Source organism: Scomber japonicus, chromosome 8, assembly GCF_027409825.1.
Source record: "Scomber japonicus isolate fScoJap1 chromosome 8, fScoJap1.pri, whole genome shotgun sequence".
NCBI classification, from domain to species: domain Eukaryota; kingdom Metazoa; phylum Chordata; class Actinopteri; order Scombriformes; family Scombridae; genus Scomber; species Scomber japonicus.
Window position 1 is genome coordinate 29827777 of NC_070585.1, and position 24686 is coordinate 29852462.

A 24686-nucleotide genomic window follows, 5' to 3' on the forward strand; every position below is an offset into this window, starting at 1 on the left:
ATATTAATGTGGTATTGGTAGAAGTATAGATATGTGTGTAAAGTCCATAGTTGTTGCTTCAACCTAAAAGCCAAATTATAAAGTCTAGTATATATCAACAACATCCAACTTTTTCTTGCTTTCTCGTGGCTTTCCTAGTTTTATCCTAATACTTGAGTAAACTCACCAATATTTGAGCAAAAACAGTAAAAAAAAAAACATTACATAGATCTTATCTTACTCCCGAGAACAGTATTTCTTTAAAAGCTTCAGTTTGTAATAAAAAATAGTGACCACCAAATGCATGTCTTGACTCCTAGGTGACCGCCAACGATCCGGATACAGACAGAAACGGTATTGTGACCTACATCTTGGAGTCGCTTCCTGACGACACCACGACGGACATCAATGAGCTGTTCACAATCGATGGGGAGAGCGGCTGGATCACCACCATTCAGGAGACGGACTGCGAGTCGACACGGCTCTACAAGTTCAACGTGGTCGCCACGGACCACGGGGGCGACGTCAAGCTGTCATCCAGCGTCCTGGTGGAGGTGACGGTGACGGACGAGAATGACAACCCGCCGAAGTTCTCTGATGACGTGTACCGCGGCTCGGTGGTGGAGAGCAGCAGTCCCGGTGAAGTCATTGTCTCCATGACGACTACAGATGCTGATGTGTCCCTGGAGAATCGCCTAGTGACGTGTTACATCACAGGTGTGTATGTCTAAATGTGTACTTATGGGCATGTGTGTTGGTGTTTATGGATTTGTACTGGTGATGTGAGGTAATAAACTTGTGTGTGTGTGTGTTTATGTCTATATTTGTGTGTGTGTGTGTGAGTACATGTGTACAAATTTGTAATTGTGTATCACTCGCTTACATACTTGTGATCATGTTTCCTGTGAGAGTGTTTTCGTTTGTTTGTCAGCCAAATGATTGTCCCGTTGGTAGATTTGCTACTCTGCAGGATTTATTAAGACATTTATGAGGTGAAATTAAATCTCTTTTAATCGCCCTCAAATGAGTCATGATATTATGTTATTCAGCCTCAGATTAATCACAAAGAGGAGCAGGTTGACTTGCAGACAAGGCTTGAATATCAACTGCATGCCCTGCGGCTAACAACAACAACAACAAAACCTCAAATTAATGCAAATGCTCCTTTTTTCCCCCTCCGAACAGTTAGACCTGGGCTGTTCTGAAGGAGCTCGCTGTCACAACATTGTTTTTGTGGAATTTGCATTGGAATTATTTATAAATGGTAGGGTTAGGTTTGACACTAGTCTGTCAAAGTGAAACAAACACAGAAACATTGGACATTAAATTTGCCCACCATCAACATGATTGACACGAGGACATGATCGTACTGTGTGTTACTCTGATTTTCAGTTGTTTTTCATCAGGGCTGTTGCAAGGATTTTATAAAAAAAAAATACTGGAGTCTGGTAAGGACACCAAAAAAGCTTATAAAAGATTCTGATTATTCATTTCATGTATTCAATTAAATGTAATATTAAATGTTCGGATATATTTTCTCAATACATGATGCTCTGAATTTGTTTGTAGTTGTGATATTTAAACCTCCCCTCTGGTTATATAAAACCTTCATCCTCATCTACTGTCAACTCAACCTTTAATCCCATCCATGCACCATGAAACGGAATCCTTTTTTTTCCTATTTTTTCTTTAACATTTTAATTTACCCATTACTAATTGTGAAATTAATGTCTTTCATGAGACTTTAAGGGGTAATTAATTATAATAAATTAAGGTAATTTTTCAAATATTGTTTGTTTTTTAAGCAGTAAATCAGTCTTCAAACCATGAAAACCACCCTTTAATTGAATTTAGAAAGATTTAATTTCATAATTAAGGGGAAAATAAGCAACAAAATAATGTGTTTAATGAAGGGAGAGTCACGCACCCTTACAATGCTACTTCATTTGATAATTTAGGTTATCAAATGTAATAAAGGTAATAAAGGTTTTACATTTGCCCATACTCATATAAGTCCTTAAATTGATAATTACCCTCGTATCGTCCTCCCTGGTCAAATTGACCCTTTCTTCCTTTCTTCCCTCTTTCCTTCCTCCCTCCTTTCCTGCCCTCCTTCCTTCTTTCCTTCCTTCTTCCTCCTTTGCTTCCTCCTTTCCTTCCTTCTTCCTTCCTTCCCCCTTTCTTTCCTTCCTTCCTCCCTTCTTTCCTTCCTCCCTTCTTTCCTTCCTTCCTTCCTTCTTTCTTCCTTCCTTCCTCCTTCCTTTCCTTCCTTCTTCCTTCCTCCCTCCCTCCTTTCCTTCCTTCCTTCCTTCCTTCCTTCCTTCTTCCTTCCTCCCTCCCTCCCTCCCTCCCTCCCTCCCTCCCTCCCTCCCTCCCTCCCTCCCTCCCTTCCTTCCTTCCTCCCTCCCTCCCTCCCTCCCTCCCTCCCTCCTTTCCTTGTCCCTAGGACAACAGGAGGGTTAGTACCATAGTACCATAATTTGAAGAGCCTTTAGCTCTTCAAATTATGGTACTTTGGTTGACCTTTCCTAATGAATGGATAAATGAAGGCTTCATTGTGTCAATTAGGGTGTAATTATTGACATTTTAAGGGATTTTCTTATTTCATAGTGATTTGAATTACATGAGGGTTACACCTCCTCCGCATTGTGCTGCAGGCTGTTTATGTACAGTAGCACCAAATTAGTGTTTTGTAACTGCCAAAGAAAACAGTGTCTTCAGACTCAGGACCTGTATCACAACTTTTTCCAACCGAAGAGAATTCAAAAGCTTCTTGAGGTTGAAACGTTTGTTCAGCGAGCAGGTTAGATGTCTACGGCGGCTCCATCCTCACGTCACCTAACACAGAAGGTGGCTGACTGGCTGTGATGCAATCCGCTGTAACATCCTGACTGACGGCTGTATTCACACACTGGTGTCAGCTGTTTTTCTAGCAGAGGGTGAAAAAAAAAGTAGTTTGCCAAGTTCAACTTTTTTTGTCTCAACTTGTGAAGATAAAAGTTAGTGAGAAAAAGAAGAAAACAATAAAATTCAAAGTACCCAGGTGAGTCAGCCTAATGTTAACAGTTTTCCCTGCAGTCACAAACTGAAAAATCAAGATGGCAAACAGAAGTTATTGAATTATTCATCAGAAACAAAATGGCATTGGTGCTCAATATCAAAGATTGTGCTGCATTAAATAGGAAACCTGGGAATTAAAAAACTTACTTCAAACTGCTCCAAAGGCAATTCAGTGTTATATTAGTGTTTGTTTTTGCCTCATTACAGACTCTTGGATTTGATATATGACAGCACGAGGTGTGAACTGAATCAGTAATACTTTTATTTCCACTACAAGTTTTTGTTCTGTCATCACCTAATTTTCTTTTATGAGAACAACAAACCTTACAACACAGGACACAAACTAAAAAAACATCACTTACACAAATAATACATAGTGGAAAACAAAATAAGTTTTTGAAGTGGCTTGGGAATAAAAATCCAAAGTTTGTCCAGGACTCTGGTTTATCAGCTCAAAGCACTTCTGTGGCTGACAGCTCCACAGAGTCATGAGCATAGCTGTGTAGACTTTTAGTTTAGTTAAGGTCTTTTGTGTTGCTCCCTCTACTTTTTTCAGTTTAGTTCATCTCATCACAGTTCTTCTTTTTTCTTCATTATATAAATATATTTTTTCCCTTCTTCTTCATGTTCTGTCTGCTTTTTATTTTGACAACTGTTATATAACTAGATATGTTTTCCTGCAGGGCCTCAGCCACGATTTCTTTTTTTTTTTTTTTTTCTTGAAATACTGAGATCATGTCTCCTCATTAGTTTTATGAGATTTATCTCCCATCATGAAGGTCTAAAGTCTATTTCAAAGCCTCCTCTACACTGTCAGAAATAAAAATCTGGCAGGGGAACACTGTCTCATTTACATATTTATTGATGTATTTAATTATATTGAGTTAAAAAAAATGTGGAGTTAACTTAAAAAACACCACCATGTGTTGAATCACCCAGAATCCCTGAAAAAATGTAGAGCACATGTCCTTAATGTTTGCTATATTACAGCCATGCTTATATATAATTTGGATAAAATGAAATGGACTGCACTAATTCATTCAGCCATTCACACACTAATAGTGGCGGAGCTGCCTCTTTAGCCACAGTCACCCTCAACCTCACTCGAAACACTCTTCCTATCCAGTAAGTCAGCCCTTCTTTGCATGTGCAGATGGAGACCCGCTGGGCCAGTTCGCCATCATCCAGCAGGAGGAGGGTGAATGGGGTTTGATCGTCAAGGAAACTCTGGACCGAGAGACTAAAGACAGATACATGCTGAAAGTCACCGCCACTGATGGGAAGTTCGAGACTCCCGTTACTGTGGACGTCCACGTGCTGGACATCAATGACAACAGTCCTCTGTGTGAACAGGTGAAAAAAAAATGGCGCTTTTATCTTTTCATTCACAGATTTACAACATCATTCTCATCAGACAGCAGCTTCTCAGTTACACAGATTCCCAGCTGCAAGATGCTCGGTATAAATCTACAGGGTTCAATTAAAGCAGATATAGCTGACATCTGTGGTTGTACAAGTAGTGTTATAAGTAAATTAGATCTTTATTTAAAGGCAGTGCCTCCTAAAGCCTTCACTAATAAAGAATCATATTAGTCTCTGTTCACTGGAGTGTTTTAGTGAAGAGAATGTACTTGTGTTTTCTGCTTGGAAATAGTGGAATATTAAGACTAGTATAAACACTTTGGTCAATTTCTAGAGAATCTACATGGTTAAAACTTGCCTACTTAAAGACAGTTAAAAGTGAATTCAGACATTTTCTTGTAAACACATTTAATAGGTCAAAAAGCATTTCAACCATTTAGATTTGAATTGTGGAGCTAGGCTTCACACACTGTGTTTCTGTGTTCAGGATTTAGTGGGCGGGTCTGAAAATCACGAGGTATAAATACATTCAGCGCACACTACTACCACAGTCTCCAGTTAGCCAATTAGCTGAGCTAGCCGCCAAGCTAGCCACTGAGTTAGTAGCTGAGTTAGCTGCCGAGCTAGCAGCTGAGTTAGCAGCAGAAAGCTCTCAGACGTAGCATCCATGTTTCGGGTAGAGGTTGTGACTTTGATTGACAGGTGACACTTGGTATGAGGTGGGGTTTCAGCGAACTCGGTGGGCACGACCACAGCGTTTGGGAGCAGAGAAAGAGACTGATTTTTAACTTTGAAGCCTAATTTCATATATTTGGCGATTTTTTTAAGCATTCAAATTTGGCAGGGTGGTTAACAACACACTTTTCTGTGGTATGTCAAACTCAGAACACATATTTATTCTTACTTTACACGGACTTTAATGACATATTTGTTATTGAATGAAACCAGAATACAGTACATCCAGCAGTCAGAGCCTGCTCTCCCAAAAAAGACATGTGAAGGTAATTTCTGAGATAAAAATATTCCAAATAAGAAAGAAGCAGACTCATCTTGTCAAGTAGAGTTTCTCTCATAATATAGTATCAAATGGATACTATACCACAAATGAAGTCAAAAACTGTTAATTTATTGCTTTTTGATTAGATTAGAGGATGGCGAGAGGATGAAAAGAGGTCAAACTGAAGAGAATCTCTCAAACACTTTCAGCCTATTTCCACACAGCCTTAAATCATAAAACCATTTAAAACAGTGACCGCTGCTAAGATGTTTAAATCACTGTCATGACTGCTGTCTTGAGCACAGTTGCAGTTAGATATGATTCTTTTTATTTATCAACTGAGAACAGCACCGTGCAAATGGACTCAAGATTATTGTTATTATCCTGCTGTTCCAGCTGGTGTACACGGAGGCGGTGATGGAAAACTCGCCCTCCAGCATGTTCGTGCTGAAAGTTTCTGCCTCGGATCCAGACGTGGGAGCTAATGGCCAGATCTCCTTCACCCTGCACGGTCCCGACGCAGACAAGTTCCATCTCGACCACAGGACAGGTATGGCTGCATCTGTTTGGGGTCAAAACACAAGTGCTCCCTCTAAGTGAGCGCCGCTGAGTGTTTGAGTTAACGATACCATCGGCACTCTGCAGCTGTTCAAAGAGCTTCTGTGGCGACAAGAGGAGAAAACATTTCTATTGTTATATCTTTTTTTTTTCTTCACTTTTCCAAGGAAACTCACTTGACACCCACTGTGCTATATTTATGTCAAAACATCTTTGTCTCGTGTCTTCAATGCCAGCTGATTGCCTGTAAGATATTCTTTGTCACGCTAACAGAGAGGCAGCCTTAGTGCAACACAATGTTTGCTGCAGGCTGAAATATCTTGACAACTTATTGGATGGATTTCAGAGGGAGACTTTTACTTTGGCAATCCACTGATTTTCATTTAGAGCCAACAGATCAGAATATTCACTTGTCCAACACCTCCGGAGTGAAAATGTGTCAAACTAAAAAGCAGATTTCCCCCCCCAAAAAAATCAGCTCTTGTCCATCCCAAGTCCATCCCAAGTCTTTGCAGAATAGGTGGTGCAGCAACTATGTATTAACTACTTATTGACAGCTGTGAACCTGCTAACTGTGGTCAGTCAGGCTTTCAAATGCAATAAATCAATCAGAATAATAATTGTAATTTTGCCCTCCTTTCTAACACACTAATCATCCTAAACCACAGTGTGATTGCATGATGAGGTGCTCAGGTATGAACTGCAACTTCCCTGTTTCACACTCGGTCAGGGACCTGGACATAAAAATGCCTGCAAAACATAAAAAAGCAAGCTAACAAACTAAATGGTTCATATTTAAGAATAAGTGCTAATTTTGTCTTGATTAACATCCTGAATTTTGACATTTAACATGCTTATCTTGTTGCCCTACTGGTTTTGACAGCTGGTAGTCCAACTGTAGGCCAGCATAAACTAGCTACTAGCTCAGAATTGCTAGCTGGTTTGAGCTAAGGTTTTGACCCAGTTTAAACACAAAACTGGTCTACCAACTGATCACCAGTTAAACCTGCATTGACAAACTGACTCAGCAAGTAATTCCAATTAAGCTAATGACCAGCTAAGGTTTGAAGCTGGTACTAGTTTGATTTTACAGTAGGGTGGAACAAACATATATCAGCATAAATATGAGTCCAATGAAGCAGAGATAAGACTATAAGCTGAGTCTGAGATGTCCTGAAACACCACAGAGAGGATAAACTTGTTTTCATTTAAGTGCCACTTTCAAGTCTAACATCACATTTTTGTAGCAAAGTTGACTTCTCTCTTCATTTTATCAATCCATTAATTATGTTCCTGCTCTTTAATGAGCCTCAGTAGACTCACAGGATGAACTTTTAGTCTTCTTGTCTCATCTAACACAGACAACATTAGATAAACTGATAACAAGTGAGACTCATGTGTGTTAAATGAAACATGAAAATGAAAATATAGAACATAATAAGCTGTGTTGGTTTCGTCAAACCACATTACACACACACTCTCTTTTATAATTAGAGTAATATCAAATAATAATTGCATAATCTCTACTTATGTCTCTGAAGGAAATATAAATATAATACTAAGATACATGTATTCAATGCAAATTCATTTTTATTGAGGTGTATCTCATAATGAGGTCATTGTATTATAAATATGTAAATTATGACTTCCACCTTTCCCCAGGTGAGCTTTTCACCTTGGCCGTGTTGGACCGTGAACGGGTGATCGAGTACAGCATGGTGGCCAAGGCGACGGATGGCGGCGGACGTTCCTGTCAGGCAGACATCCTCCTGATGATCCAGGACATGAACGACAACCCGCCTCGCTTCTCCTCCAGCCACTACGAGGTCACCGTGTTCGACAACACCACGATCCGCACGCCCATCGCCGTCATCTACGCCAAAGACCCGGACACAGGTAGGCCGCTGCTCACGAGTGTTTAAATAAGAGTTACAACACCATCACACTGTAGAGAACATTTGATACTTTCTCTCAGGTCAGAACATGTTGTGAAAAGTCCTGTCAGCCCAGCTGTGTGTGTGTATGTGTGTTTGTGTGTGTGTGTGTGTGTGTGTGTGTGTGTGTGTGTATGATCCTTAACACTATTAAAGCCTAATGCATAGGCTTGCCTTTGTATGAGTTTGGCTTCAATGATTCTTAACACAATAAAAGACTAAGCCAGCAGAGTTTTTCTCTCTGCAATGCCCACCTGATAACTTTCCACAGTGTTGTTGCAGCTGTGTTGGTGATTATTTGCTGCACACAGATTTTAACCCCTTTAACCCCCCAGCAGCATTAACATCTACTGTAACTCTACTCATTAGATTAAAGTAATTAGAAATTTTGTAGCTTCTCTTAGTCGTGTTGCATAAATAAGTTAGTTTTCAGCTCCAAATGCTAATATCAAGTTCAGCAGTGATTTCTTTTTAATAATAAACTTCACAAGTTGCTTCACAAGGCAGCAAAATACACAAATCACAAAATAATTACATTTTAAAACCATTTGATGAGTATAAACCATTTTTAATGAAGGATCAGACTAACTTATGTTTAAAACTCAAATAAAATCAGGAAAGTATGATCCCATTAAAGCATGTTTTAAGAAGGGAATTAAGAGAGATTAATGATTCAACCAACATGATTTCCTCAGGCAGCTGGTTCCTCTGACTGCCTTTACAAGTATCAGGACTAAAAGTATGAAAGACGCTCAATAAATCAGGGAGCATAAAAATATTAAGTAGCTGTGTTTCTTTGCAATGTGTCTAAAATGTTATGACATGTTTTTGAAAGGAAAAGCTGATATGATAAGTAAGATTGATAAGTATGCTGATGTTTAATTGCACATAAAATATTTTCCAAGGATGATTTTGTAAGGCTGCAACTCACCATTATTTTGATTATTGATCATCGTTAAGTCTATAAAATGTTAAAATATAGTGAATAAATTGCTTTCACACTTTCTTAGAAGCGACTGAGATGTGTTCAGTTTGCAATATATTCAATTCACTGTCATATATGAGAGAAATATACAGAAATATACAGTAAATCATCCAATATGAGAAGTTGGATTTTGAAAATATTTGACTTTCTCTCTTGCAATGAGTGAGATGATTATCAGTACTGATTAGTTTTTGACGACTGATTAATCGTTCAATTTCTAGATTTTTTAAATATATTTTGAAACTTTCACTGCTGCATGTTGTTTCCTGATGTTTTACCACCATAACTGTCAATCAGCGGCTTGTTTAAACTGAGAGAAGTTATCATCAGACTCTTGCTTCACCTCCTCCTGTTGACATCCTTCTCCTCCTCCTCCTCCTCCTCCTCCTTCTTCTTTTCCTTCATCTTTGTGTTTTTATGCCTTTCCTTTACTACACATTCACATCTGGAGTCTTCAGGAATGTTCTCATGTGTGTCCTGCACGTGAAAGTAGAGGAAGAGAAAATGTAAATATGAGTAACTGTGCAAATATTTCTCAATAGCACCACAGGTGGTCAAACACTGGATGAAGGACCGTTTAAAGTTTGTTTAAGGGCCAAAAAAGGATGTTTGTGTGTAAATGAAGTGAAAGAACATGGGAGATTTATTTATGAAAAGTCTTTGAATTTGAACATGAAATGAATAATTGTAAATGTTTTAACTGGAATTACATGTAGCTGCTTTTATGGTCAGTTATGGATTAATGAGTTTGGATCCCTAGAATAAACTAAATCACAATTAATTGGTGCCAGGATTAAAGATAGAAAGATAAAAAGATAAAAAGAAGAAGATTTGCTCTAGTGGGGACACATAAAAAACTGGGAATTAACGTCTCTGACAAAAAACTACTAAATTTAGGATTATTAAACTTGTTAATTTATGTTTCTTCTTCTCTTTGTGTATTTCTTCATGTCCTCCTTCCTCTTTCTTTTCTTCATTTCTCTCTTTCCTCTGATTTATTGACACCTCTTGTTTTTCTAAGCTCACTTGTAAAAAACTAAAAACCTTTCATTTTGTCTGCGTGTTTTATCACTTCAGCTCTTAACAAATACCGAACTAATCCACACCGATCTGGTACAAATTTGTACCGCAGCGTTTGAAATGTTTTATTCATTTGTTGCCTTTGATAGCGAGTTAGTCGATGTGTTTGAACACTGAAGTCGGTTAAGTATGGACACTGTTCCTCATCTGAAACTAGTTTTAAAGCTCAGTCGGTAGGCGTGTGTTGTGTTTGATGTGGCGTTCAAAGGACACACACACACACACACACACACACACACACACACACACACACACACACACACACACACACACACACACACACATACACTCTTATACTTACACCTACTTACAGAGCTAGAGCAGACAGAACAGGTCAGCCACTCCTTCGGATGTGCAGCAGCTTGTCCTCTTTCTCTATACTGGCAGTTTTCTCACAGACAACAATGACTCATGTACCTTTTGTGAAGAGTTTTTGGGGGGTAGGGGTGTGTGTGTGTGTGTGTGTGTGTGTGTGTGTGTGTGTGTGTGTGTGTGTTGGTGTGTGTGTGTGTGGTTTATTTGCCAGTAAGTCTATAAGAGTCTGTAGCAATGCCAGCAGCTGTAAGAGTCTGCTGTTGTGTGAAATCACTTCTTCAGACACTCAAAACTCAGTAGTGAGCAGTAAACTGAGATCTTATACTGCATCTCAAATCTCTTCTTCTCTACTTACACTTAATATTTTGAGTGCGTAAGTGCATTAACACTGAGACATATGGAAGAATGCAATGCCCAGATGGTTGCACTTAAAACAGGTCAGAAAGTCTAGTGTGTAACTATGGACTCTTCTCGCCCTCAACGGTCGCCATCTTGGCTCCGTAGCAGAAGAGAAGGGACCATTTTTCAAACAGGAAATGGCAGCAGAGGACATTGTAACTACGGTGAACACCGCTGCATTAAACAAATGTAACTTCTACATGTGTTTTCTTGCACTAAGCACCACTATACTGTTTGTATTCAGTAGGTTTGTTGGGTTAATTTAGCAGTCTGTGATGATTCAGTATTGTGAATGATAAAGTGAATGCTAACATTAGCTTGCAAACTAGCTAATCTTCATTTCCGTTAAGTGTGCAACCTTTTTGTCAGCTGTAGAGTTGTAATGTTAGGTTTCATTAGTACAGTTCATCCTGAGAGGTGCATAAATGTGTGTGTACAGTTTTGTACTAATCCATCTGATAGTTGTTGTGATATTTCACAAAAAAACCCCACCAATGTCAACATCACTGTGGCGCTAAAGGAAAAGACAGAGTATCATCAAAGCTATTAGACCACATTGTCTGAAAATCATACATTTTCCATTCATATTTTATAAAATATTGTTATGATCCATTTAGTAACTGTTGAGATATTTTAGTCTGGATGAAGGTGGTGGACAAACTAGCCCTCCTGTTGTCCTCAATTCAAGGAAGGAAGTTAGGAAGGGTGGAAGAAGGAAGGAAAGGAGGGAAGAGGAAGGAAAGGAGGGAGGGAGGAAGGAGGGAAAGAAGGAAAGGAAGGTAAAGAGGGAGGAAGGAAGGAGGGAGGGAGGGAGTAAAGGAAGGAAGGAAGGAGGGAGGGAGGAAGGGAGGAAGGAAGGAAGGAAGGAAAGAAGGAACAGTCAAAACAGATGGGGTCAATTTGACTTGGTGTGGCTAGGAAAGATGGATGGAAAAAATTTAAGGAAAAAAGAGCAGAAGACAAACTCTCAAACTATGTAACTTTAAAAAAGAGGTAGACGGGTAAAGACAGAAATCACAATGCTGTCGATTCTTTCTATGTGATTAAAAACCTATCATTCTGATTTTGACGTGGATAAGTATATAGAACAAAAAGATGTGTCTGTGTATTATTATTGTTTTCATGGTATCACAGCACTTATCATCTCTCACTATTAGACTTCTGAGAGATAAGTGCCTCAGCAAACATCAGTAGAGACAGAAAAGATAAAAATTACATGTTCAAAAGTTCAACCGCTGATCTTCGAAAATCTAAAAAAAAAAAAAAAAAAGAAAGAAAAAAGAACAAGAAGAAATCATAACATTTAGCTGTCACGCTATCTTTATGCATGTTTTTCAACTTTTGAACACTTCATAAGGCTTGTCAGAACAACCTCACCTGTCAGAGGCTTTGTTCCACTTAACAATGTTGACCTCTTATCATGACACTCCTATTAAAGCACAATTATCCTAAAACGGCAGTCTTGAGACCTCCGACAGCAAAACCTAAGACTCTGCCTGCAGATTAACCTCAGCGGTTACGGATGTTTGTGAATTACAAGGGCGTGCCGAGCATATTTTGTTAACCTGCAACCACGGAGGGCAACAACAGACCTGCGTGGCTTTATCAGAAGTTTGCATCGGTGCTTCATGTTTTCCTTACTTTTGTAATTACGAGCCAGATATCCCCCAAAGTCAACATTATAGTGATGCTTCAGATAACAGTGAGTCCTGTGACGCCACTGAGTGAGCGGTTTAACCAGTTTAACCATGAATGGAGAAGTTAAACTATCTAGTAGTCACTAATATATGAATACAAGTAGACACAAGTGTTTTAAGTGTTTCTAGATATATAACTCCTCACATTCACCCATTTAACCCTCCTGTTGTGTTCGAGTCAAGGAAGGAAAGGAGAGAGGGAGGAAGGAGGGAAGGAAGGGAGTAAAGAAAAGAAGGAGGGAAGGAAGGAAGGAAGGATCCGACAGAAGGAAGAAGGAAGGAAGGAAGGGAGGAAAGGAGGAAAGGAAATAAGGAAGGGAGGGAGGAAGGACGGAGGAAAGAAGTAAGTAAGGAAGGAAGGTAGGAGGGAGGGAGGAAAAAAGAAAGGGGGATGGAGGAAGGAAAGAAAGAAGGGAGGAAGGAGAGAAGAACAAAGAGAGGAAGGTAGGGGGGAGGAAGGACAGAAGGAAGGAAGAAAGGGGGATGGAGGAAGGAAAGAAGGAAGGGAGGAAAGAGAGAAGAAGGAAAGAAAGAGAGAAGGAGAGAGGTAGGACAGATGGAAGGAAGGAAGGAAGGAAGGAGGGAAGGAAAGAAGGAACAGTCAAAAAGATGGGTCAATTTGACCCGGGAGGACGACAGGAAGGTTAAACCACATTCTTAAAAATCATCAGTCTCGTGTTACCAGCTGTGTGTTAATGGGATTAATGGGATTAATGGGGTGGTAACTGTGGGACTTTTTCACCAGCTGACTTCTTGGTCCAGTGGCAGCAGGGCCTACAGATGGTGATCTGCAATAAATCTCAAAATCGACGGGCCAGATTGCTTTTTAGTTGGCTGTAGGTTTTATATTCGTGATCCCAGTAGTATAAATCCTCCACTAACTGTGTTTCCATTCTCCTGTTTTTTATTTTTTTGGAAATGCAAAAAATTTGGGGACAAAAAATTGAAGTATGGGAAATACATTTTTATCCTTAGCTGAGGTGGCTTCACATCTGGGTGGAGCAATTAAGAGAGTAAACATTCTTTTCAAATTAATACAAAAAAACAAACATAAGTGTCTTATTTTCATCATATTTTTCACAGTTTGAATAAGTAAGTGCTTCACAGAGAAGATAAAGCAGAAACGTACAGAAATATATATATATATTTAAAAAAGAGTTACACTAAGATACACCTGAATAAATTGTGGCTGTAGGTTTTATATTCGTGGTCCCAGTAGTATAAATCCTCCAATAACTGTGTTACTGTCTTTCCATTTCCCCTTTTTTTTATTTTTAAGTTTTGTGTAAAAAAAACAAAAAACCTTAGTGGAAATGCAGAAAATTTGGGGATAAAATTGAAATATGGAAAATACATTTGTATCCTTAGCTGAGGTGGCTTCAGATCTATGTGAAGCAATTAGGAGAATAAACATTATTATCAAATGAATACAAAAAAACAAACAAAAGTGTCTTATTTTCATCATATTTTTCACAGTTTGAAGAAGTAAGTGCTTCACAGAGAAGATAAAGCAGAAATGTACAGATATATATATATATATACAGATATATATTTAAAAAAGAGTTACACTACGATACACCTGAATAAATAGTGGTTTGATTATGGAGATGATAATGACATGGTCTAGTTGGGTTCTCTTCTTCTGAAATAGTTTTAATGGCACCGACTGAAAAGTGGCTCCATGAGCTGTTAAAATCTTAATGAACCATCTCCAAAAATGTGCAAAGCGGCAGTGGATGAAAATATGTATTATTCAAATATTTCTTTTGCAGATAGTCTGAAAAAAAATGTGATTAAAATTTGCATTAATATTACCTTGAAACTTTTAAGAGAGGAATTTGAAAAGCTAAATGTCAGATTGCCATGAAATTAAAACACATTCATGCTCCAAATCTAGTTTTGTGAATGTAATAAGAATAACTGCCACTTGTAGAGTTTCATACTTCTACTATTTACTAGTTAACTGTTTTGACTGTTCCTCCCTCCCTTCCTTCCTTCCTTACTTCCTTTTGTCCTCCCTCCTTCTCTCCTTCTTTCCTTCCTCCATCTTTCCTCCATCTTTCTTCCTTCCTTCCTCCCTCTCTCCTTCTCTTTCTTTCCTCCACCCTACCTTTTCCTTCCTTCCTTCCTTCCTTCCTTCCCTCCTTCCTTCCTTCCTGCCCTCCTACCTTCCTTCCTTCCTTCCTTCCTTCCTTCCTTCCTTCCTTCCTTCCTCCTTTCCTTCCTTCCTCCCTCCTTTCCTTCCTTCCTTCCTTCCTTCCCCCCTCCTTTCTTTCCTTCTTCCTCCCTTCGTTTCCTCCTTTCCTTCCTTCCTTTCTTTCTTCCCTCCTTTTGTCATCCCTCCTTTTCTTCATTCCTCCCTCCTTTCCTTCCTTCTTCCTCCCTTCCTTCCTTCATCCCTCCTTTCCTTCCTTCTTCCTCCCTTCATTCTTCCTTCCTCCCATCGTTCCTTCCTTCCTTCCTTCCTTCTTCCTTCCTCCCTCCCTCCCTTCCTTCTTTCTCCTTTCCTTCCTTGACTCATGTCTGACCAGTGTGACATTTGGTTGTTTTTGTAAGTTAAGCTACAAACGTCTGGCTGACTTGTTTACTCAATGCTATTTACTCAATAGAGTGCAGGTTTCATGCAGCAGCACGTCTGTCTATACTAATATGCAGCTTGTGTCACATGACTGAAACCAAACTATTTTTTAAAGGTTGGTGCTAAAAATACACTGATTGCTCAAAATGATTTATGTAATGAATGTTTAATGAATGACGTCATGTGTCCTGCAGGTATAAACTCAGAGGTGAAGTATTCCCTCCTGGCTGGAGACAGTGGTTATTTCTCTCTGGATGAATTTTCGGGGATCCTGCGCCTGGAGCGAACTCTGACCCCCGAGACCCCGCCATCATTCGAGCTGAAGGTGAAGGCAACCGACCGGGGCCTGCCTCGTCACCTCTACTCCGTCGCCACGGTGACGGTGGACGTGGTCTCCCTGGACGACTACCAACCGGTCTTCCTGAGCTCGGAGTACACCGCCCAGCTCCCAGAATCCACAGCGGTGGGGTCGGAGGTGCTGAGCGTCTCGGCCCTCACCAGAGACGGAGGAGGGCCGGATGTTATTTCCTACCGCATCATCTCCGGTAACGATGACGGACGCTTCCTGTTAGACTCACACACAGGTAAGAATAGTTTTTTTGAGTTTAAGTTTAATTATAATAGTTGGTTTTAATGAGCTTAAACAAATATGAAGTTTCTTTAAAGGGTCATTCCACTGATTTTGCACATGAAGGTCAGTTTACTCATCACACTGAGCTCTTTTCAGCCTATTAAATCATTTATAATAATAACTTATTCTGTGGTTTATAAAGTCTGAGTAAATCCCTCCCTGATCATGTTATATTGATTTGGACAAGGTTTTGGGCTCCGAGATGTCAGATTAATTAAAGAAAGCCTGATTTACAAACTGAGGGTGTGAAATTTGAAAGCTTTGACCCACACCAGGGAAAAAAGAGTCGGCCTTCTGCTTTGATTTGGACTAGAGTTTAACTGTCTTTCACAAGTTATGCAACTTTCTAGAAGTGTAACATTGAATCACAGTTTTTAGCCACTTAAGGTCAGAAAAACAAGCTGTTAAAACAACACGGACATATTGCAGCAGCCTCATTAAGTTAATATGACAAATATGTTGGCAAACTGTCTCCTACTTATATATATATCCTCATCGAGGAAAACATATGTTCACCAGCTAGTCATTAAATCTGAGGTTTTGCTGCTTTTTTTAAAACTGAAAACATGTGTTTGAAGAACTTAACAGTAACATTAAGGAGGAGAGAAAAGTTAAAAGATACAAGAAGTTTCAGATTTGGTGATAAGTGTTTGTCTTTAACCTTCGTGTCGTCCTCCCAGGTCAGATTGACCCCGTGTGTTCCTTCCTTCCTTCCTTCCTTCCTTCCTTCCTTCTTCCCTCCCTTCCTTCTTTTCTCTGTCCTTCCTTCCTTCCTTCCTTCCTTCCTTCCTTCCTTCCTCACTTCCTTCCTTCTTCCTCCCTTCCATCTTTCCTTCCTTCCTTCCTTCCTTCTTTCCTTCCTTATTCCTCCCTGTCATCCTTCCATCCTTCCTTCCTTCCTTCCTTCCTTCCTCTCCTATTCTCCCTTTCTTCCTTCCTCTGCTATCCTCCCTTCCTTCCTTCCTCCCTCCCTCCTTCTCTCTTTCTTCCTTCCTTCCTCCCTCCCTCCTTCTCTTTTTCTTTCCTCCCCTCTACCTTCCTCCCTTCCTTCTTTTCTCTGTCTTCTTTTCTCTGTCCTTCTCTCCTTCCTTCCTTTCTCCATCCCTCCTTCCTTCCTCCTTTCCTTCCTCCCTCTTTTCCCTCATTCCTCCTTTCCTTCCTTCTTCCTCCCTTCCTTCCTTCATTCTTCCTCCCTTCCTTCCTTGACTCGAGGACAGCAGCAGGGTTAAAGTCAGAGTTATCTAATGTTAAGTACCTAGTAGTTCTCATATGTTCCCTCCGCTGCTGGATTTAAAAACTTTGGCCTTCTGCCCTTCAGATTATGTGGGATTATCTCATATCCTGCTCCCCAATAAACCAGTAAAGGCCAGCTGGTCAGAAGAACCACGCTCATTGATCACTGTCTACTATATTAGCTTTTATTATTAAGGGAGAGCAGGAGGAGTGTTAAAGTTTAAAAAGCTGAGATGTGACAGTAAGAACCAAGGCCTTGATAGGAATGTGTTAGTTTTGTTTGAGATTGTTGTTGTTGTCCATTCATGGAGTTAAACTTGAAGTACAAAACTATGAAAAAGGCTTATCTAACAGTGTGTCCAGCATAGTTTTGAAGTGTCTTACTGGATAAATACCTCAGGCAGGGTTTAGATGTCTCTGCTCTAATCTGTCAAAAAAAATCAAAGGCGAAAAAATTGTCCAAATCTGCTCCAACTGTAAACAAGACTAAAGAAGTAATGGCATCAGACTGAGACGGTTGTTAAGGGGATTAAAGTTTTGGTTTTGAGTTTGAGGAATGTATTAGAAGTGAGATATTATTGACTTGTTTTAGAAAGATGCTTTAAATCCTTTTTAAATGTGTAGACAAATTAAAATAGGAAGAAGATAAAAAGAAGAAGTTTTGATTCTAGGACATCAGCTGGTCATTCTTCTGCTTCTCCTCTCTGTTTTAACGGATCAATAAATCCCTCGACTATCCTCTTTCTTCTTCCTTTGTTTACTCAGACACACACACACACACACACACACGCACACACACACACACACCTGAGACCTTAACCACAAACCTGATGAGCGTCCTCCTCTCTGCTTTAAACCTTGTTTCTAATTCACAGTTGGGTCAAAAATAACTAAATAATTTACGTCACCTTCATTTTTTGAACACACACATACGTCAATAAGCCTGAACCGCAGATGAAAACATTACGCTGAGTCAGCTTTCCTGTAAAGACATGTCACTGGTAGCGATGAGAAAAAAACCACACAGGGCCCAGTATTACCAGTTAACACACACACACACACACACACACACACACACACACACACACACACACACACATATACTGTACATGCTATAGAAACTAATCCCTAGATATGAACCTTGTTTTAGAGGTAATCAATCTCACTCCTGTTGTGTTTTTCCTCTCAGTTTCGAGCTGTATTCTTTATAAATAACAAAAAATCTACAATCTTTACTCTCTAAATAATAATAATAGCAAATGTATTTAGTATACTTCACCTTTCACTGAAATAGAATTGTGTGCTTCACAAGAATAAAACTTTAAAAAAGACCATAAAAAACCTGCAAACGTTAAAAATCAAAAGGCAATAAAACACACAATCAATGAGGAAGATGCAAGAAAAATCAATAGAAACCGGCAGTTTAAACAGATTAAAACAACACTAATAAACTTTATTGATATAGCACAATTCATGCTTGCAAAGATCTCCGCATATAAAAGCAGAGAGCAGCAGTATATTTATGATAAAACAATAAAAAAAGAAGGGTTAATAAAATAAGATAAAACTGGATTAAAACAACAGGATGAGATGAGATAAAACAAGCCTCGGGGGGTCGGTGAGGGGCTCGGGGGGGGGGGGTTTGGGCGGGGCAGCAGCTGTTTACAGATGTGTTGAAACATTTCAGTTAAAAGTGTCAACAAACCCTGAGGCAAAGTTTCACAGTGTGATTAATGGAAGCCGCTTCTCTCCACACTATTGATAATCGACAATAGATGAGTGATCAGATGATTGGCTGCAGCTGCAAATGCTTTACTGAAAAACTGACTGTGATAAAACTTTATATTGTTTTTGTTTTAATGTGAAACAATCACACGTCTGTGAATAAGAGATGACAAAGAATTGGTCAAATGGTGTAACCACAAAAGAATGATGAATATTTAATATGTTCTCCACCTACAGTGTGTTTAAGTGGACTTATACTAATAATTACTTAATTTATGGTTCCTGATCTCCATGATTCTCCAGATTAAATGTAATATTTAGATCAATTGTATTCCATTACCTTTATTTAATATAAAGTTATAATGTAAGATCATGCCAAACTAGTTGATATGGTGTTTGATTGAGAATTTAGTGTTTTTAAGCAAGTTGAATTATTTGGTGCAAAGTTTTTATGGTTACACCACTTAGACATTTTTACCATAATCCTCTAATATATTCTCTCAAAATGGATTAAAAGCAGGAATTTGATGCTGGGTCCACAAAAAAAGAATGTGTGCAACTTATTCATATGTTTATTTATTTATTATTTTTTCATTGACCCTGACTTCATAACAGGAAAAGCAAAGTTTTATTTTAATGTGATCAGTTGGTGAACAGTCGACCTTATTTTCAGGACTTTATTTAACTGAAATGTTTTTACTTCCTTGAAAACTAACACTGAATAATAATTAAGTGGTTATTTTTAGATGTCAGATTTGACTAGTTGAAGCTTGTTGATGGTTGTGAAGGATACACAGGAAAGTCAGACCCACACAGATTCATGTCTTTATCTGGTTTGTTGAGGCTGATGTTTGTCTGTATTTAACCTCAGCTACTTGAGAGTTGGTGGTTAAATATTTAAAGATAAAAAATGTTGGTATTGTGACCTGAATGGTTTTTGTTGATATGAAGTTCTTTCTTTTTTAATGTTACTGTGAAATCTTCATCACATGCTGCTGTTAACACCTGCAGAACAAGCTGAACAGGAACTCACAGATCCTCCTCGGGGAAGTCATGATAATAAAAAAGAAAAAACGTTAACACAAGAAAAGGAAAAAAAAGCAGTTTAAGAGGAAATGGAGTCACTTAAAAAAAAGCATAACAACATCAAACTGAGCATTGGATTAGTTTGAATGATCAGCTTTCTTCTTTGCTCTTCAGGAGAAAGACTCATAAGCTCGTTGAGACCTTGATGGATAAATTATGAGTTTTGTTTTTCAATCTGGACGGACTCAGAAATGAACTAAATCAATTATTTATCCTCCAGAAAACATCCTCAAGGACGGACGCCTTTAAGGACGCCGTTGTAAAAAAAAAAAAATCTAAATCTCACACTGGTCCTGGATCAGAAGCTGTTTTCGTCAAATGCTTACAGACACAGTTTTTCAGTAGATGTCTGACTGCAGGCGCCAGATGGACAAAGGTTTCCCACTGCGACAAATAAATGTGTTGCTGAGTCACAGAGGACAGTTTGACGAACTGTAGTTGAAGGTAAAAGTGTCCTCAAACTGGATAAACTGAACAGAACAGCTGATTATAAAACAAATGACATTTAAATTATATAAATAAAAGTGCATTATCATCATCATCATCATCATCACTGTGCACTATGCATCAAAACCATAGACTGTATAAAAGAAATGGACGTAACATCCGTGACGTCACCCATTGGTTTGTTGCTGCTCAGAAGCCAATCATTTCTAATCTAGGCAGCGCCATCTTGAAAATTTCAGGTGCATGCTGGGAAAAAAAACAAACACGGATTCTACTTATATGGGCATGAGGCGGAGCCATGGGCGGAGCGGTGGAGGTTGCTATGGTTGCGAGGGCTGGATCTCGAGGACATTGGTCAATCAACCTGTCAATCAGGATGTAGCCACGCCCTAATGCATACCCTGCTTTATCGTCACATATAAAATCAGGGAGGCCAAAATGTCCCAAATGAACATCATACTGCATTGAAGAAGGCTTTAAACTAGCGATTGAGACCATAAACACATTTTGAAAACGTTTACTGAGGTTAGAAATCAAGTGAGAAGTTGGTGAATTCTCCATTGACTTGTATAGAGACGGAAGTCCTTTTCCAAAACGGTCGCCCCCCTGGTGGTCTTTTGATAGAATGCAGTTCTAAGTTACTTCCACGTTGGCCTCATTTCAGAGGACCAGAGCTCCCCGCCTGGTCGAAACACACCAGGTTTTTTTTGTTTCTTTGTCACATTTCAACTCTTCAGAAATTAGCAGCATTTATTTAATTTAACCGATCAACCAATCCCTGCAACTAAACCTAAACTACTTCATCTGTATTCAGTCTGTACTGCAGGCGTCACTGCTAATCTGTGCTGCACTCATGAGGAAAATAATGAAGAAGAATTGCAGGCATATGCTGAAATGTTTAATGTAGGTTTTAAAGTAGAAATATTTGGTTTAAGCTTGATATTGGATTCAATTTAGATTAAATTTTAGACCCTTAAAAGTTGCCTCATTGTGAAGAGAGAGTGAGGAAATGTGTGGTTTTAAGCATTAAAATCAGGTTTGCAACTCATTTTCATTATCAATTAATGGCTCAGTCTAGAAAATGTCAGAAAACTGTGAAAAAATCTCAAGTTGTCAGAGCCTAAAGCGATATCTTCTAATTTAGTCTGACAAACAGTCTAAAAACCCCAAAGATGTTCAATTTATATGATGATACAAAACAGAAGCAGCAGATCTTCACAATGACTGTATCTTAAATGTCAGTTTGCAGAGCTGCAGGCATGAAAGAGGAATCAGTTTGTTTGACGAGTTTTCTGTTTACTGACTAACGGATTCATTATTTCCGCGTTAGTCAGAATTAAGACTTGAGGTTTGAGTTCAGGTTTACAGTCGTGATGTTGAAGGTCGAAGCCAAATTATACTTCATGCATCCATATATGCACAAGAGTCAGTTTGCCATTAATTAGATCTGCTCATGTGCAGAAACTACGTGCCTACAACACACACACACACACACACACACACACACACACACACACTGTACTTCGAGTGTATGTGTAGCAAGTGTTGTATAAACAGAATATTTTGCACGTCTGCTGTCTGCATCTGTTTTGGAGTATAACAGTGTCAGGGAATGCATTAGTGCAAAAAAACTGAGCTTCATTTTTTTCATAAATGTTCAATTTTGTGTGTGTCACAATCCAAGAAAAGCATTTTTATATTGAAGTGTAGCAGCTGACGTCAAATTAAATCACCAGCAGCATTCAAAAGCTCTTAAAAAGTCTTCAGTTTGAGCTTCTGAACTTGCACTTGTGTGTGTGTGTACACATTGAAGCATGTGGGAAAGCTGACAATGACAAATCACCTTCACCCAGTTCCTACTTTCTGAGAAGTCGCTTCACGCTGTGCAGCAGCAGCTCCGACTGCTTTGAGCAAAAACACAGAGTGCAGATACGAGCCCTTATTGACAGAAAGCTGGCAGCGGGGAGCACGAGCAGCCGTGTAAGAGCCGCTGTGTACAAACTGTATCTTTGGTTTATATTAAAGGCGCAGCATGCAATAAGTCAGCGCTGTAATAAATCTCACACATTAGCATAATTACCTGCACAAACACGCCTGTTACGGAGAGGAATGTCAGCCTCTGGTGGTTTCTGCTCTGTGGGTTTTATATCGTGTGAATGAAGGAGGAGAAACTGCTGGATGGTGGGAATTATTTACAGTAAGAGCATAAAAGAGCAAATAGAGCTAAAGCTTGTAGAGCTTGTAGTCGTGGCAGGTGGTGGAAAGAGTTAAAGGCTGATGGAAAAGTTGGTGCCAACCAGTTTTAACAAAGGAGAGGGAAAAAAAACAGAGGATTTCACATCTTTGCTAAAGGCACAAATAATATATAAGTGTTTTCATCTATTCTTAATTGGAATTAGAGTTCATTTCTGTCAAAAGTTGGCTCCGAATTGAGATTGAAAGGAAGGAACTTTGTTTGAACTTTGCTTTTTTAGATTGTGTTTTAAAAGATAAAACATGAGATATGAACCAAAGAACATGAATGCAAGAAAAATACACAACAGACCAGTAAAATACAACAAATATTACAATAAAGCACAATAAGACGGAGAGAAAAAAACAAATAAATAAAAAATATAAGAGGGAAAAGGCCTTTAGGTGTAACAGCATAACTAGATTTCAACAGATTTCCAGTTGGATCTGATAATCTGTCCTTTAGGTGAAGATGAAGGGCCAACAGCTGTATTATTGACCATACAATGTAAAGATAAAGACTCCATTTAACATAAAATTCAGACCCTGAATTTCAGAAACTGAGGTTGTAACGAGGCTTCATGAGGTAAACTTGTGAGCCAGTATGACGTAAGAAAAGATATTATACATGAACTGTTTCAACTATTTAAAACAGCCTGAGGAAAAAAATATTACCATTGTGAATGAAGAGCTGTCAATTGGACACACAGCTGCTGTATATTTCAAGCATCTCTGGATCAGAGCCTCATAAATGTGCCTCGTATGTGATTTGAATGCAGAAAGTGATTATTAATGACTATGGGTTAAAGCTAAAGGGCTCCGGAGCAGAGCACTGATCTCCTAGCTGATGCCTAAATATAATTGCTCCACATCGACTCATACAGGCAATTTTCTGATGTTGCGTCTCTATTAGCAGGATGACTTAGTTTGTTTGACATCGTCTTACCAAAATTGATCCATAATTACCACTTAGAGAGACAGTCTTCTCAGTACGCGCCTCAAACTACTGGAATACTCTCTCTACTGATGTAAGAGAGTGCAGCAGCTGTCTATCCTACAAAAACAAACTTAAGACATGGATTAAAAATAACCAAAACTGTAATCATCAATAGACTACTATATAACCTGCACTGTAATTTCTCTCTATGGCTAACGCCTTGTATGTCTGTCAGTTTTAAACAACTACTGCTGATTTGTCACTCTGTTGCTCATTTTTCTTGATTTTTAGTTATTATTTTTTCTTTCTTTCTGTCCTGTTTTGTCCTATTCTGGCACATTTACATTTTATTTTGAAATATTTATGAATGTACGCTGTCCCTAAACTAAACTAAACTAATTACACACAATATTGACCCATCATCGCCTTTTTCTTAGCAAACAGTGTTTATTCCCACATCCAGCAGTTATGGTGCAACATTATCATTCATTTAGAGTTGTGTTTCTGTCCACCTGCTGAATGTAAGTCCAATACTCACTCTGTTTTAACTCTAATGCTGCTCTCTACCAACTCCTGAGGGAAATATCTGGCTCTTTAGCTGCTAAATGCTCCACTATGTTCACCAGCTAATCTACAGCTAACCCTGTTTGCCTGATGGATGCTGAGCAGGTAGTGCACAGCGGGCTTTTTCTCTGAAAACATGCTGAGAGTGAACCAGAACAGTAACGTTACAGCTGGAGAACTATGAACAATGAGCTGAAACTCACTATAAAGCTGTGTGAAGCTGAGAGGAGCTGCAGAGACACTGATAATTCTCTGTAGATTTGTCACATGGAACCACACATGTCATTTTATACATTGTTATTATGAAAATATTGATTATAGACACTTAACCCTCCTGTTGTCCTCGAGTCAAGGAAGGAAGGAAAGGAAGAAGGAAGGGAGGGAGGGAGGGAGGGAGGGAGGGAGGGAGGAAGAAAAGGAAGGAAGGGAGGAAAGGAGGGAGGGAGGCAGGGAGGGAGGAAGAAAAGGAGGGAAGGAAGGAAGGAGGAATGGAGGGAGCGAGGAAGGAAGGAAAGACAGGAAAGAAGGAAGGAGGGACGGAGGGAGAAAGGAAAAGAAGAAGGGAGGAAGGAAAGAAGGAAGGAAGGAGGGAGGGAGAAAGGAAAAGAGGAAGGGAGGAAAGAAGGAACAGTCAAAACAGACGGGGTCAATTTGACGCCGGAGAGACGACACAAAGGTTAAAAGGTGGAGGATAAATGTCATCATTGTTATCAAAAAGCTTTAAATAGAAAGTCTTCATGCAAACTTTAAGATCAGTAACACAAAAAGCTTATGTTGGTGTTTTTGGCAGTTCAACTGAATACTGATGCTGTTTCTTTACCCTCGGAGGACAGTTTTGTATAAACAGTGAGCTCACTCATGCAGTATAAATAAGACATTTCATCAAA

At 39.1% G+C, this 24686-nt stretch overlaps 1 protein-coding gene across 1 annotated transcript in view; it reads left to right on the top strand.

The window, feature by feature from the left end:
* fat2 (FAT atypical cadherin 2) overlaps positions 1–24686 on the top strand; it is a 117046-nt gene that overhangs the window by 40533 nt on the left and 51827 nt on the right. The window contains exons 11-15 of the mRNA XM_053324155.1: positions 300–696; positions 4193–4392; positions 5795–5948; positions 7619–7852; positions 15139–15528. Of these exons, the coding sequence (XP_053180130.1) occupies positions 300–696; positions 4193–4392; positions 5795–5948; positions 7619–7852; positions 15139–15528 (1375 nt within the window). The remainder of the gene's footprint in view (positions 1–299; positions 697–4192; positions 4393–5794; positions 5949–7618; positions 7853–15138; positions 15529–24686) is intronic.